This window comes from Engystomops pustulosus, chromosome 8 (assembly GCF_040894005.1).
Source record: "Engystomops pustulosus chromosome 8, aEngPut4.maternal, whole genome shotgun sequence".
Lineage (NCBI taxonomy): Eukaryota > Metazoa > Chordata > Amphibia > Anura > Leptodactylidae > Engystomops > Engystomops pustulosus.
The window spans coordinates 8,491,488-8,503,701 of NC_092418.1; the positions used below are offsets into that span (position 1 = coordinate 8,491,488).

The following is a 12,214-nucleotide window of genomic DNA, read 5'->3' on the forward strand; positions in this document are numbered from 1 at the left end:
CCTCCCCTGCCCGACCCCACCGTGTCTGCAGGACGACGGGCACTGTATCACATGAGAGGCTTAGATACCAGTACACAGTACTACACCCCCCATCATATAAGTGCAGGTGTATTTAACCCTCTCCTGTGTGATACTGTCTGCTGAGCTGTGTATCTAATCCTATCCTGTGTGATACTGCCTGCTGAGCTGTGTATCTAATCCTATCCTGTGTGATACTGTCTTCTCAGCTGTGTATCTAATCCTATCCTGTGTGATACTGTCTGCTGAGCTGTGTATCTAATCCTCTCCTGTGTGATACTGCCTGCTGAGCTGTGTATCTAATCCTCTCCTGTGTGATACTGCCTGCTGAGCTGTGTATCTAATCCCATCATGTGTGATACTGTCTGCTGAGCTGTGTATCTAATCCTCTCCTGCGTGATACTGTCTGCTGAGCTGTGTATCTAATCCTCTCCTGCGTGATACTGTCTGCTGAGCTGTGTATCTAATCCCATCCTGTGTGATACTGTCTGCTGAGCTGTGTATCTAATCCTATCCTGTGTGATACTGTCTGCTGTGCTGTGTATCTAATCCTATTCTGTGTGATACTGTCTGCTGTGCTGTGTATCTAATCCTCTCCTGTGTGATACTGTCTGCTGAGCTGTGTATCTATTCCTCCCCTGTGTGATACTGTCTGCTGAGCTGTGTATCTAATCCTATCCTGTGTGATACTGTCTGCTGAGCTGTGTATCTAATCCTATCCTGTGTGATACTGCCTGCCGAGCTGTGTATCTAATCCTATCCTGTGTGATACTGTCTGCTGAGCTGTGTATCTAATCCTATCCTGTGTGATACTGTCTGCTGAGCTGTGTATCTAATCCTATCCTGTGTGATACTGTCTGCTGAGCTGTGTATCTAATCCTATCCTGTGTGATACTGTCTGCTGTGCTGTGTATCTAATCCCATCCTGTGTGATACTGTCTGCTGAGCTGTGTATCTAATCCTATCCTGTGTGATACTGTCTGCTGAGCTGTGTATCTAATCCTATCCTGTGTGATACTGCCTGCTGAGCTGTGTATCTAATCCTATCCTGTGTGATACAGTCTGCTGAGCTGTGTATCTAATCCTATCCTGTGTGATACAGTCTGCTGAGCTGTGTATCTAATCCTATCCTGTGTGATACTGCCTGCTGAGCTGTGTATCTAATCCCATCCTGTGTGATACAGTCTGCTGAGCTGTGTATCTAATCCTATCCTGTGTGATACTGACTGCTGAGCTGTGTATCTAATCCCATCCTGTGTGATACTGTCTGCTGAGCTGTGTATCTAATCCTCTCCTGTGTGATACTGACTGCTGAGCTGTGTATCTAATCCTGTCCTGTGTGATACTGACTGCTGAGCTGTGTATCTAATCCTGTCCTGTGTGATACTGCCTGCTGAGCTGTGTATCTAATCCTCTCCTGTGTGATACTGTCTGCTGAGCTGTGTATCTAATCCCATCCTGTGTGATACTGTCTGCTGAGCTGTGTATCTAATCCTATCCTGTGTGATACTGCCTGCTGAGCTGTGTATCTAATCCTATCCTGTGTGATACTGCCTGCTGAGGGTATCTATGCTTTCCCTACCATAGATTTTTTCCAGAATGCAGGTCACTTAGGGCACGGATTAGTCAGGGGATGTAGCAGAATTGTGACTGTAGCCGTGCAGGGCCCCTTAGCACTAAAATGACTCCTTTACACTTGATACGACGTATAAGTGACGGAGGGTCGCGGCTGTGACAACCACTTAACGGGCATCTACCACCAGGATTAAGGATTGTATGCAAATGAGCCTGAGGGGCTTCATTAACACCTATGGAGCCTGGAGCCCCTCAGGCTCATTTGCGCACAGTCCTTCATCCTGGTGGTAGATGCCCTTTAAGTACAGGTAGACCGCAGTGTATTCTGGGAGGAGTCACCTGGGAGGAGTCTCCTCTCCGGGCACTGGTTGCACAATCCTTCTTTGTCCAGAGAAATGAACAAGACGTAAATATGGAAACCTTTATTTTATTACATTCCAAAGGTCGGGAAGAAGTGAAACCTTCGCCTGGAGCCAGGAACAGATGGTGAATCCATCGGCGGTCGCTCGGGCACAGTTCATACACACACTGCTGGCACATGGGCAGTGAATAACTTAGGTAGGTACCGTAGTATGGGGGTGGTGACTACCAGTGGGCACCCCTCTGCTCCGCCACTATCTGAATGAAGTGGGCATGGTTGGCATACAGGCTGCAGCCGCCGCTGATGTCCACCCACTGCACCTTGCCCGCGTCGTCACCCGCTTGTAAGGCCAGCTTGTCCAGGATGTGCCCTGCAAGAAGAAGGCAAAGCTTGGCATCACAGTGTAGGAGGGGGTGCGGGGTAACAGTGCGGACATCTGGTAATGTACCTACCCGTCTCATCGTGGTAATTCACAGCCTGGGTCTCCATCCAGGCGTTATCCGTGTTACGGGGGTCATCCACATACCCCCTGTACACCTGCAACAAACAAGTGAGGACAGTCATCCTGAGCCTCCTGGTGCATGAGTATAATGAAATGCATGTTGGGACTAGCTTCATACCGGCAGGTGCTCCTGAGAGAAGAGGCTCTGGATCCGCTGCTCCGTGTCCGGCTCCTCTCCGTTGCTCTCCAGGGAGTTCAGCGCCTCCTCACAGAACTCTCTGCGCAGCGTGGCCGTCACCAGCTCCCCCGGATCCACCATCCCCTGCCGGGTCACACGTGGTTAATAGTAATTGCACCCATACACAGGAGTGGTACATGGCCGGCCCCTCCCGGGGTGAGATATCGCACACACCCCTGGGCACAGGTTGCATCTTGTCTATAGGGTTAATATGAGGGATGATCCAATGTGACGGGTTGTGTCCTGAACATTATATAAGGAGTCACTCTGATCATACGGGGGGGGGGACTACCCCCTGTACCCCAGCACCCCTGCCAAGTCCACTCACCCCGGGGATGGCCCACTGCCCGCAGTCCTTCCTCTGTATAGCTACAAACTGTAACACAGGTTCCCCAGACTCAGGGTGCAGCGCCTTCTCCCCCGCAGAATCCCGCTTCCACCTGTAGGGGGCAGAGGATGTGAAACTGCACTCACACATAATACCGACAGGGCGAGAGTAGCAGGAGTACTACTAGTGGAGGAGGAGTAGAAGTAGCTGTAGTACTAGTAGTAGGAATAGTACCAGTAGGAGAGTAGTAGTAGTAGTATAAGTTGTAGTAATAGCTATAGCAGTAGTACTATAGTAATAGAAGAGTAGTAGGAATAGTACCAGTAGGAGAGTAGTAGTAGTAGTAGTAGTATAAGTTGTAGTAATAGCTATAGCAGTAGTACTATAGTAATAGAAGAGTAGTAGGAATAGTACCAGTAGGAGAGTAGTAGTAGTACTAGTATAAGTTGTAGTAATAGCTATAGCAGTAGTACTATAGTAATAGAAGAGTAGTAGGAATAGTACCAGTAGGAGAGTAGTAGTAGTATAAGTTGTAGTAATAGCTATAGCAGTAGTACTATAGTAATAGAAGAGTAGTAGGAATAGTACCAGTAGGAGAGTAGTAGTAGTATAAGTTGTAGCAATAGCTATCGCAGTAGTACTATAGTAATAGAAGAGTAGTAGGAATAGTACCAGTAGGAGAGTAGTAGTAGTATAAGTTGTAGTAATAGCTATAGCAGTAGTACTATAGTAATAGAAGAGTAGTAGGAATAGTACCAGTAGGAGAGTAGTAGTAGTATAAGTTGTAGTAATAGCTATAGCAGTAGTACTATAGTAATAGAAGAGTAGTAGGAATAGTACCAGTAGGAGAGTAGTAGTAGTACTAGTAATCTTACTAGTCATAGCAGGAGTAGTAGTGGTACTAGTAGGAGTAGTAGTACTAGAAGTCTTACTTGGCAGCAGTAGTAGTGGTACTAGTAGGAGTACTATTAGTAGTAGTTCTCACCTAGTAATGATGGGGTCTGCCGCATGGTTGGGGCCCCACCGCCCTAGTAATCCTCTTCCTATTACTCCAGTGCGTCCTGAGGGGTTCCTGCGGGTGGAGATCGGGGTCACATCTGATATCAGAGGTAAAGGACCTTTATCAGACCAGCTCTGTGTCGTGCACACTCACCTTGGAGACCCATCAATCACCTCGTAGGTCCCCTGATGGCTGGTCCTCTGTACCGGACCATCGAGGGCGTTGTACTTTGGGTCGAAGCCTTCTCTCCTGCAAAACACACAAGCTCCTTCTTATCCTCATACAGACATGTTCTTGCCTATAGATATTTTTTAAATCAACGATAAACTTTATTGAGATCATGGAGATACAACATGCACATGAAAGAAAGCAGATAAGGACTGGTCTCACAGGACCCAAAAGGAAGCCCGACTCCAACATGAGCCTCAGCGCACAAGGAGGCGCCTCCACGGGACTGGAAATGTCCTCTAATTTGAGCATAAAACCCCCCAGGGGGTACAACCAGGCTTCTACATCAGGACACAGATTATAACATGTGATAGATCATTGCAGGACAGAGGGAGCCCCCTCCGAAACCCCTCAGATACGGTGGTTGGTATTTGCCAAGACATCTAAGGGGTTAGTGCTCAGCAGCACATCAGGAGGTGCATTAGGAGGGGGTTGTGTATCTCTCACCTGTGTGGGGGGTCCGCCCAGGGCGGCTGAGCGAGGACGGAGGGGGCAGTGTATTCTACGGGCTGATACTCCGGCCAATCCACCGACCAGCTGACCTTATCCTGAGGGACGGGCCACCTCTGCACCGAGGAGCCGGGGTACGGGGAGGTCAGCGCCTTCACGTGGGGCGTCATTGCAGGCGGGCGGCTCCGGTTTCGGTACCAGTAAGACAACAAGACACTGCGGGAATAACAAGACACGTTCACAATCCTGAAATGCAAATGATTGTCATGTGAGTCATCAGCTGAGCCCACAAAGAAACCGCACTCCACCTGCTGCACTGTCATCCTGAGCCTCCTGGTGCATGAACAGAATGCCAGAGCACAGTAAAGACTGACACATTGTGTGTCCATAGAATAACCCAGACCCAGTAATATAATCCAGACCCGTGTACTGGAGTGTGCGCACCTTCCGAGCGCTGCTAGCGCCGCAGTGATGGAGGCCGCGGTGAGGACTCGGGTCACGGCACTACCCACCATCCGCACGTCCGCTCACACACCTCGGGGGGGAAGACTTTAAAGGGAAAATGGGACAAAATCAGAACATGGTCAAAACATACATCGTGCTCTCCTGAAATCCTCTGCGCTGCTGTGCAGCATTAGATAGCAGCACATACACAGCGCAGGCCTGGCCCGCCCACATACCCAGGGCCCAGCCTCAGCAATATGATCCATCAGGGCTTCTCATGTGCTCTGCTTGCTGCCAGGGAATGGAAATAGTCAGATCCCTGAAGACATGATATTGTCAGGGGGGAGTATAGGCCATGATGGGGGGGTGACACCCGGCTCCCGCCCCGTGTAGCTATTCTGCTCGTCATAACCAATCACTGAGGAGGAAGCAGCGGCTCCGCTCTCTCTGTAGTGGCTGAAGCCTGTAATTGCAGCCTCCCCTTCACCCCCTACTATGAGGTAAGTGCTCCTGGCTGGGTGCGGGGCCCCCAGGGACCAGACATCGAGGGGTCCATCCTGCAGAGACCACCGCAGCCATCAGAGATTGTCACCCAGGACCACAGCTGGAAACAAGAGATGCAGCACTTAAAGGGATTGTCCATGTCAGGCCTCAAGCACACGACCACTGGGTGCCGGACATCTCTCTATACAGGTTTTATGGAGCTGATCCTGGGGGTCTGGAACCTCCAAAACCTGATAGACCACCACCCCCTCCCTATAGAGGGGACAGCAACATCCCAGGAATGGAAACCCCCTTTCAGAGAGTCCATGAGAGGAGATTCCTGGATACATATATCTATATACAGTATACAGAGGGGGATACATATATCTATATACAGTATACAGAGGGGGATATATATATACAGTATAGTGAGATATATATAACATACGGAGGGGGTACATATATATATATATACAGTATACGGAGGGGGGGTGTACACTATAGCAGGACATATAGAGGGATCTATATGGGGCGTGTCCCGGGTGGCTGCTCGGGTGTGCCCGGCTCTTACCTGCCCCCGGTGCCCGGAGCCCTGTGATTGGCTGGCTGCTGCCGGTGCTGGCGCAGACAGAGGAGCCCGGAGCCCGCACTCCCGGCCCGGAACAGGTGAGCGGCGCGAGCCGGCAGCAGGGGACACATACTGCGCAGGCGCGCGGCTGCCGCAGCACAACAGCCGCGCCCCTTGTGGCCATGGCGACGGCTTGTGCGCGGCCTGCGGCTGGCGGGAGCCCGTCCTGAGGTAACAGGAGGAGATCGCACCCGTCACCCCGTCACCCCGTCACGCCCGGTCAGTCGCCATGTTAGGCTCTTGTTATGTTTCTTTATGTGACCTCTGACCCCGACTACCGCAGTTTCTGTTAGAAAATGAAAGAGAAACATTAATTTCCAGTCACTAGAAATCTCCAGCAATGGCTGCGCCTGGTGTGAGGAGCCTGTACATACAGTGGCCATAAGTCCTGAGAATGACACAGATATTATATTGTCACATGATGTGTCCCTCTGGTCTGTCAGATGTTTATCACATACAGAGATACAAGTGCAATCATATTATGGGGAGCAGAAGCTTTTATTGTCAGGTAGGAGGAGTTACTGCAGCGAGTCAGTATCTGCAGGACCTCTCCTTCTTCTCCAGGACCTCTGCAATTCTCCCTGGCAGCTCTCACTCACCTCCTGCACCAGATCCTGACTGATTCCGATTCGCGTTTTCCCGACGTGTTACCCGAATATTTCCAATCTACACCGTTTTTTCCCTGAATTGCCCCAGGATTTTGGCGCATGCGATTGGATTGTGGCGCATCGGTGCTGGCATGCCGCCGACGGAAATCGGGGGGCGTGGCCGAACGAAAACCCGACGAATTTGAAGAAACGCAGCATTTAAAAAAAAAAAATTGGTTGCACGCGCCATACTTACATGCACCAGCAAGAGATCAGTGAACTCCGACGCAACTCGGCGGACCTCGGCGCAGCAGCGAGACCTGGTGTACATTGAGCGCAGGACCTTCATGAATCGCCGGAAGACCCGAACGCTCGTCAGAGAAGCCGCCACTGGAACGCGAATGGACCGGGTAAGTAAATCTGCCCCAATGACTTTCCCCCAGTCCTCAGCGTCCACTCCCTGCACCTCCTGCAGAATATCCGTCTGTCCCTGGTGGTTCCTGGAGAGAAGCGGCTTCTGTGCTGCCCTCCTGGACACCAGGCCTTGCTCCAGGAGTCTCCGCAGTGTCACAGTGCGTGCAGATGCCTCACACCCGCTGCTGCCATTCATGAGCTCTGCGATGCTGGGAGCCCCATCCCCAAGCTGAGACACTTGTAAGAGACGCTCCTGGCGCTTGCTGGTCCGTCTTGGGCTCCTGGAGCCTTTTTGGTAACGATGGAGCCTCTCTCCTTGAATTCCTTGATGATGCGATAGATCGGTGACTGAGGGGCAATCTTTCTCGCTGCGATACTCTTCCCTGTTTGGCCAGTTTTGTGCAGTGCAATGATGACTGCACGTGTTTCTTTAGAGATAACCATGGTTAACAGAAGAGAAACAATGATGCCAAGCACCAGCCTCCTTGTAAAGTGTCCAGGGGTGTGATTGTTACTTAATCCTGGCAGATTGATCCCCAGCCCTGTCCCCATCAGCCCCCGCACCTGTGTTACTGGAGACATCACTGAAACGATACAGGATGAGATACTCCTCAGCCCCGATACACGACGAGATACGCCTCCAGCCCCGATACGCGACGAGATACGCCTCCAGCCCCGATACGCGACGAGATACGCCTCCAGCCCCGATACGCGACGAGATACGCCTCCAGCCCCGATACGCGACGAGATACGCCTCCAGCCCCGATACGCGACGAGATACGCCTCCAGCCCCGATACGCGACGAGATACGCCTCCAGCCCCGATACGCGACGAGATACGCCTCCAGCCCCGATACGCGACTAGATACGCCTCCAGCCCCGATACGCGACGAGATACGCCTCCAGCCCCGATACGCGACGAGATACGCCTCCAGCCCCGATACGCGACGAGATACGCCTCTAGAAGAAGTTAAGATGTTCTGGTCATGGAGGAGACAGGTTGTGTATTTATAAAAATGACAAGGGAGTGGAGGATGTATGAGCCCTGATGAGCTGCTGGTGGAGGATACAGGGTGTGTATGGCGTTCTGCTGCACATATAACCACTGATATATACTCATGAGTTGAGGTGAGTGTTTTTGTTGGAAAGTCGGTGGTAAGGTACAACAAATCTGCATCAGAAGCGTAAGATTATGGGAATGTGAAAACCTCTTGGTGAAACCCCTTTTGTGCATAGTCATGATATTCCTGGGGGGTCGTTTCTCCATGGAAGGCCGGGCACCTAAAGGTTTCCTGTGGAATCTGGTAAAACAAGATTAAGCTCATTTCTATCAAGAAGACAGAATATCTGTCATTTATATGGCATTACTTGTCCCTGTCCTGTTAATGGATCCCGTCTGCTGCAGGCCAGACCTGTTTTACCTGCTCCTGCAACCTCTGGACACCTGCACAGAAAGCTGCACCCAAGTCAACAAACCAACGTGTAAAGCAAAGCTGTCATCAGGTGTGACCACACAGGCCACGGCCACACAGAGGGCTTGTTAGCAGCAGTAGTGCTTTGATATATTCATTTTTATATTTTAGCATTTTTAGCTTGTGCAAGTTCTCTGGTCTTGTGTCCTCACACTGCTGTGCTCTTAGCTCTGTTTATTAAGCTGCTCTATAGCTCCTCTCCTTTGCTCTTAAAAATTGCTGTAATATTACTTTTTCTTTGGAGTTCACAGAAAGTGCATTGTCCGCCGATAATGAACTATCCGATATCGCTTCCCCGCTCAGGTCCCCGGAGTTCACCTTCTTCTTCCTGGTGCATGTAAGTGCATTGTCCGTGTATAATGTGCTGTGCGGGGAGTCACTAAGATCATGTGCCCGATATCCTGCATGTGTCGCTTTCCCGCTCAGGTCCCCGGAGTTCACCTTCTTCTTCCTGGTGCATGTAAGTGCATTGTCCGTGTATAATGTGCTGTGCGGGGAGTCACTAAGATCATGTGCCCGATATCCTGCATGTGTCGCTTTCCCGCTCAGGTCCCCGGAGTTCTCCTTCTTCTTCCTGGTGCATGTAAGTGCATTGTCCATGTATAATGTGCTGTGCGGGGAGTCACTAAGATCGTGCGCCTGATTACCTGCATGTGTCGCTTCTCCGCTCAGGTCCCCGGAGTTCACCTTCTTCTTCCTGGTGCATGTAAGTGCATTGTCCATGTATAATGTGCTGTGCGGGGAGTCACTAAGATCCTGCACCCGATATCCTGCATGTGTCGCTTCCCCTCTCAGGTCCCCGGAGTTCACCTTCTTCTTCCTGGTGCATGTAAGTGCATTGTCCGTGTATAATGTGCTGTGCGGGGAGTCACTAAGATCATGTGCCCGATATCCTGCATGTGTCGCTTTCCCGCTCAGGTCCCCGGAGTTCTCCTTCTTCTTCCTGGTGCATGTAAGTGCATTGTCCATGTATAATGTGCTGTGCGGGGAGTCACTAAGATCGTGCGCCTGATTACCTGCATGTGTCGCTTCTCCGCTCAGGTCCCCGGAGTTCACCTTCTTCTTCCTGGTGCATGTAAGTGCATTGTCCATGTATAATGTGCTGTGCGGGGAGTCACTAAGATCCTGCACCCGATATCCTGCATGTGTCGCTTCCCCTCTCAGGTCCCCGGAGTTCACCTTCTTCTTCCTGGTGCATGTAAGTGCATTGTCCATGTATAATGTGCTGTGCGGGGAGTCACTAAGATCCTGCACCCGATATCCTGCATGTGTCGCTTCCCCTCTCAGGTCCCCGGAGTTCACCTTCTTCTTCCTGGTGCATGTAAGTGCATTGTCCATGTATAATGTGCTGTGCGGGGAGTCACTAAGATCCTGCACCCGATATCCTGCATGTGTCGCTTCCCCGCTCAGGTCCCCGGAGTTCACCTTCTTCTTCCTGGTGCATGTAAGTGCATTGTCCGTGTATAATGCGCTGTGCAGGGAGTCACTAAGATCCTGCACCCGATATCCTGCATGTGTCGCTTCCCCGCTCAGGTACCCGGAGTTCACCTTCTTCTTCCTGGTGCATGTAAGTGCATTGTCCATGTATAATGCGCTGTGTGGGGAGTCACTAAGATCCTGCACCCGATATCCTGCATGTGTCGCTTCCCCGCTCAGGTCCCCGGAATTCACCTTCTTCTTCCTGGTGCATGTAAGTGCATTGTCCGTGTATAATGCACTGTGTGGGGAGTCAGTAAGATCGTGCGCCCAATATCCTGCATGTGTCGCTTCCCCGCTCAGGTCCCTGGAGTTCACCTTCTTCTTCCTGTTGCATGTAAGTGCATTGTCCGTGTATAATGTGCTGTGCGGGGAGTCACTAAGATCCTGCGCCCGATATCCTGCATGTGTCGCTTCCCCGCTCAGGTCCCTGGAGTTCACCTTCTTCTTCCTGGTGCATGTAAGTGCATTGTCCATGTATAATGCGCTGTGCGGGGAGTCACTAAGATCCTGCGCCCGATATCCTGCATGTGTCACTTCCCTGCTCAGGTCCCCGGAGTTCTCCTTCTTCCTGGTGCATGTAAGTGCATTGTCCGTGTATAATGCTCTGTGCAGGGAGTCACTCAGATCATGCGCCCGATATCCTGCATGTGTCGCTTTCCCGCTCAGGTCCCCGGAGTTCACCTTCTTCTTCCTGGTGCATGTAAGTGCATTGTCCGTGTATAATACGCTGTGCGGGGAGTCACTAAGATCCTGCACCCGATATCCTGCATGTGTCACTTCCCCGCTCAGGTCCCCGGAGTTCACCTTCTTCTTCCTGGTGCATGTAAGTGCATTGTCCGTGTATAATGCGCTGTGCGGGGAGTCACTAAGATCCTGCGCCCGATATCCTGCATGTGTCGCTTCCCTGCTCAGGTCCCTGGAGTTCACCTTCTTCTTCCTGGTGCATGTAAGTGCATTGTCCGTGTATAATGTGCTGTGCGGGGAGTCACTAAGATCATGTGCCCGATATCCTGCATGTGTCGCTTCCCCTCTCAGGTCCCCGGAGTTCACCTTCTTCTTCCTGGTGCATGTAAGTGCATTGTCCATGTATAATGTGCTGTGCGGGGAGTCACTAAGATCCTGCACCCGATATCCTGCATGTGTCGCTTCCCCTCTCAGGTCCCCGGAGTTCACCTTCTTCTTCCTGGTGCATGTAAGTGCATTGTCCATGTATAATGTGCTGTGCGGGGAGTCACTAAGATCCTGCACCCGATATCCTGCATGTGTCGCTTCCCCGCTCAGGTCCCCGGAATTCACCTTCTTCTTCCTGGTGCATGTAAGTGCATTGTCCGTGTATAATGCACTGTGTGGGGAGTCAGTAAGATCGTGCGCCCAATATCCTGCATGTGTCGCTTCCCCGCTCAGGTCCCTGGAGTTCACCTTCTTCTTCCTGGTGCATGTAAGTGCATTGTCCGTGTATAATGTGCTGTGCGGGGAGTCACTAAGATCCTGCGCCCGATATCCTGCATGTGTCGCTTCCCCGCTCAGGTCCCTGGAGTTCACCTTCTTCTTCCTGGTGCATGTAAGTGCATTGTCCATGTATAATGCGCTGTGCGGGGAGTCACTAAGATCCTGCGCCCGATATCCTGCATGTGTCACTTCCCTGCTCAGGTCCCCGGAGTTCTCCTTCTTCCTGGTGCATGTAAGTGCATTGTCCGTGTATAATACGCTGTGCGGGGAGTCACTAAGATCCTGCACCCGATATCCTGCATGTGTCACTTCCCCGCTCAGGTCCCCGGAGTTCACCTTCTTCTTCCTGGTGCATGTAAGTGCATTGTCCGTGTATAATGCGCTGTGCGGGGAGTCACTAAGATCCTGCGCCCGATATCCTGCATGTGTCGCTTCCCTGCTCAGGTCCCTGGAGTTCACCTTCTTCTTCCTGGTGCATGTAAGTGCATTGTCCGTGTATAATGTGCTGTGCGGGGAGTCACTAAGATCATGCACCCGATATCCTGCATGTGTCGCTTCCCCGCTCAGGTCCCTGGAGTTCACCTTCTTCTACCAGGTGCATGTAAGTGCCACCCCCCTG

General features: G+C 51.5%; 1 protein-coding gene across 2 annotated transcripts; it reads right to left on the minus strand.

The window, feature by feature from the left end:
- Positions 1 to 2,000: 2,000 nt before the first annotated feature.
- On the minus strand, positions 2,001 to 6,296 carry NUDT9 (nudix hydrolase 9). 2 transcript variants are annotated; one of them, XM_072119544.1, is made up of 9 exons: positions 6,139 to 6,273; positions 5,085 to 5,189; positions 4,638 to 4,856; positions 4,116 to 4,211; positions 3,948 to 4,034; positions 2,963 to 3,074; positions 2,575 to 2,718; positions 2,407 to 2,491; positions 2,001 to 2,324 (listed from the first exon to the last, which is right to left on the minus strand). In XM_072119544.1, the coding sequence occupies exons 2-9, from the start codon at positions 5,153 to 5,155 to the stop codon at positions 2,179 to 2,181; spliced, it is 960 nt and encodes a 319-aa protein (XP_071975645.1). In that variant the 5' UTR covers positions 5,156 to 5,189; positions 6,139 to 6,273; the 3' UTR covers positions 2,001 to 2,178. The 2 variants fall into 2 exon arrangements, with proteins under 2 accessions (XP_071975645.1, XP_071975644.1); XM_072119543.1 differs by lacking the exon at positions 5,085 to 5,189 and having other exon boundaries at positions 6,139 to 6,296.
- Between the last annotated feature and the right edge of the window lie 5,918 nt (positions 6,297 to 12,214).

Coding starts and splice junctions, on each gene's coding strand:
- NUDT9 (XM_072119543.1), bottom strand. CDS start 6,266: ATGTGTCCCCTGCTGCCGGCTCGCGCCGCTCACCTGTTCCGGGCCGGG. Junction 2,719..2,962: donor GGCAGTGGGCCATCCCCGGG/GTGAGTGGACTT, acceptor GTGACCCGGCAG/GGGATGGTGGATCCGGGGGA. Junction 2,325..2,406: donor GAATTACCACGATGAGACGG/GTAGGTACATTA, acceptor TTCTTCTTGCAG/GGCACATCCTGGACAAGCTG.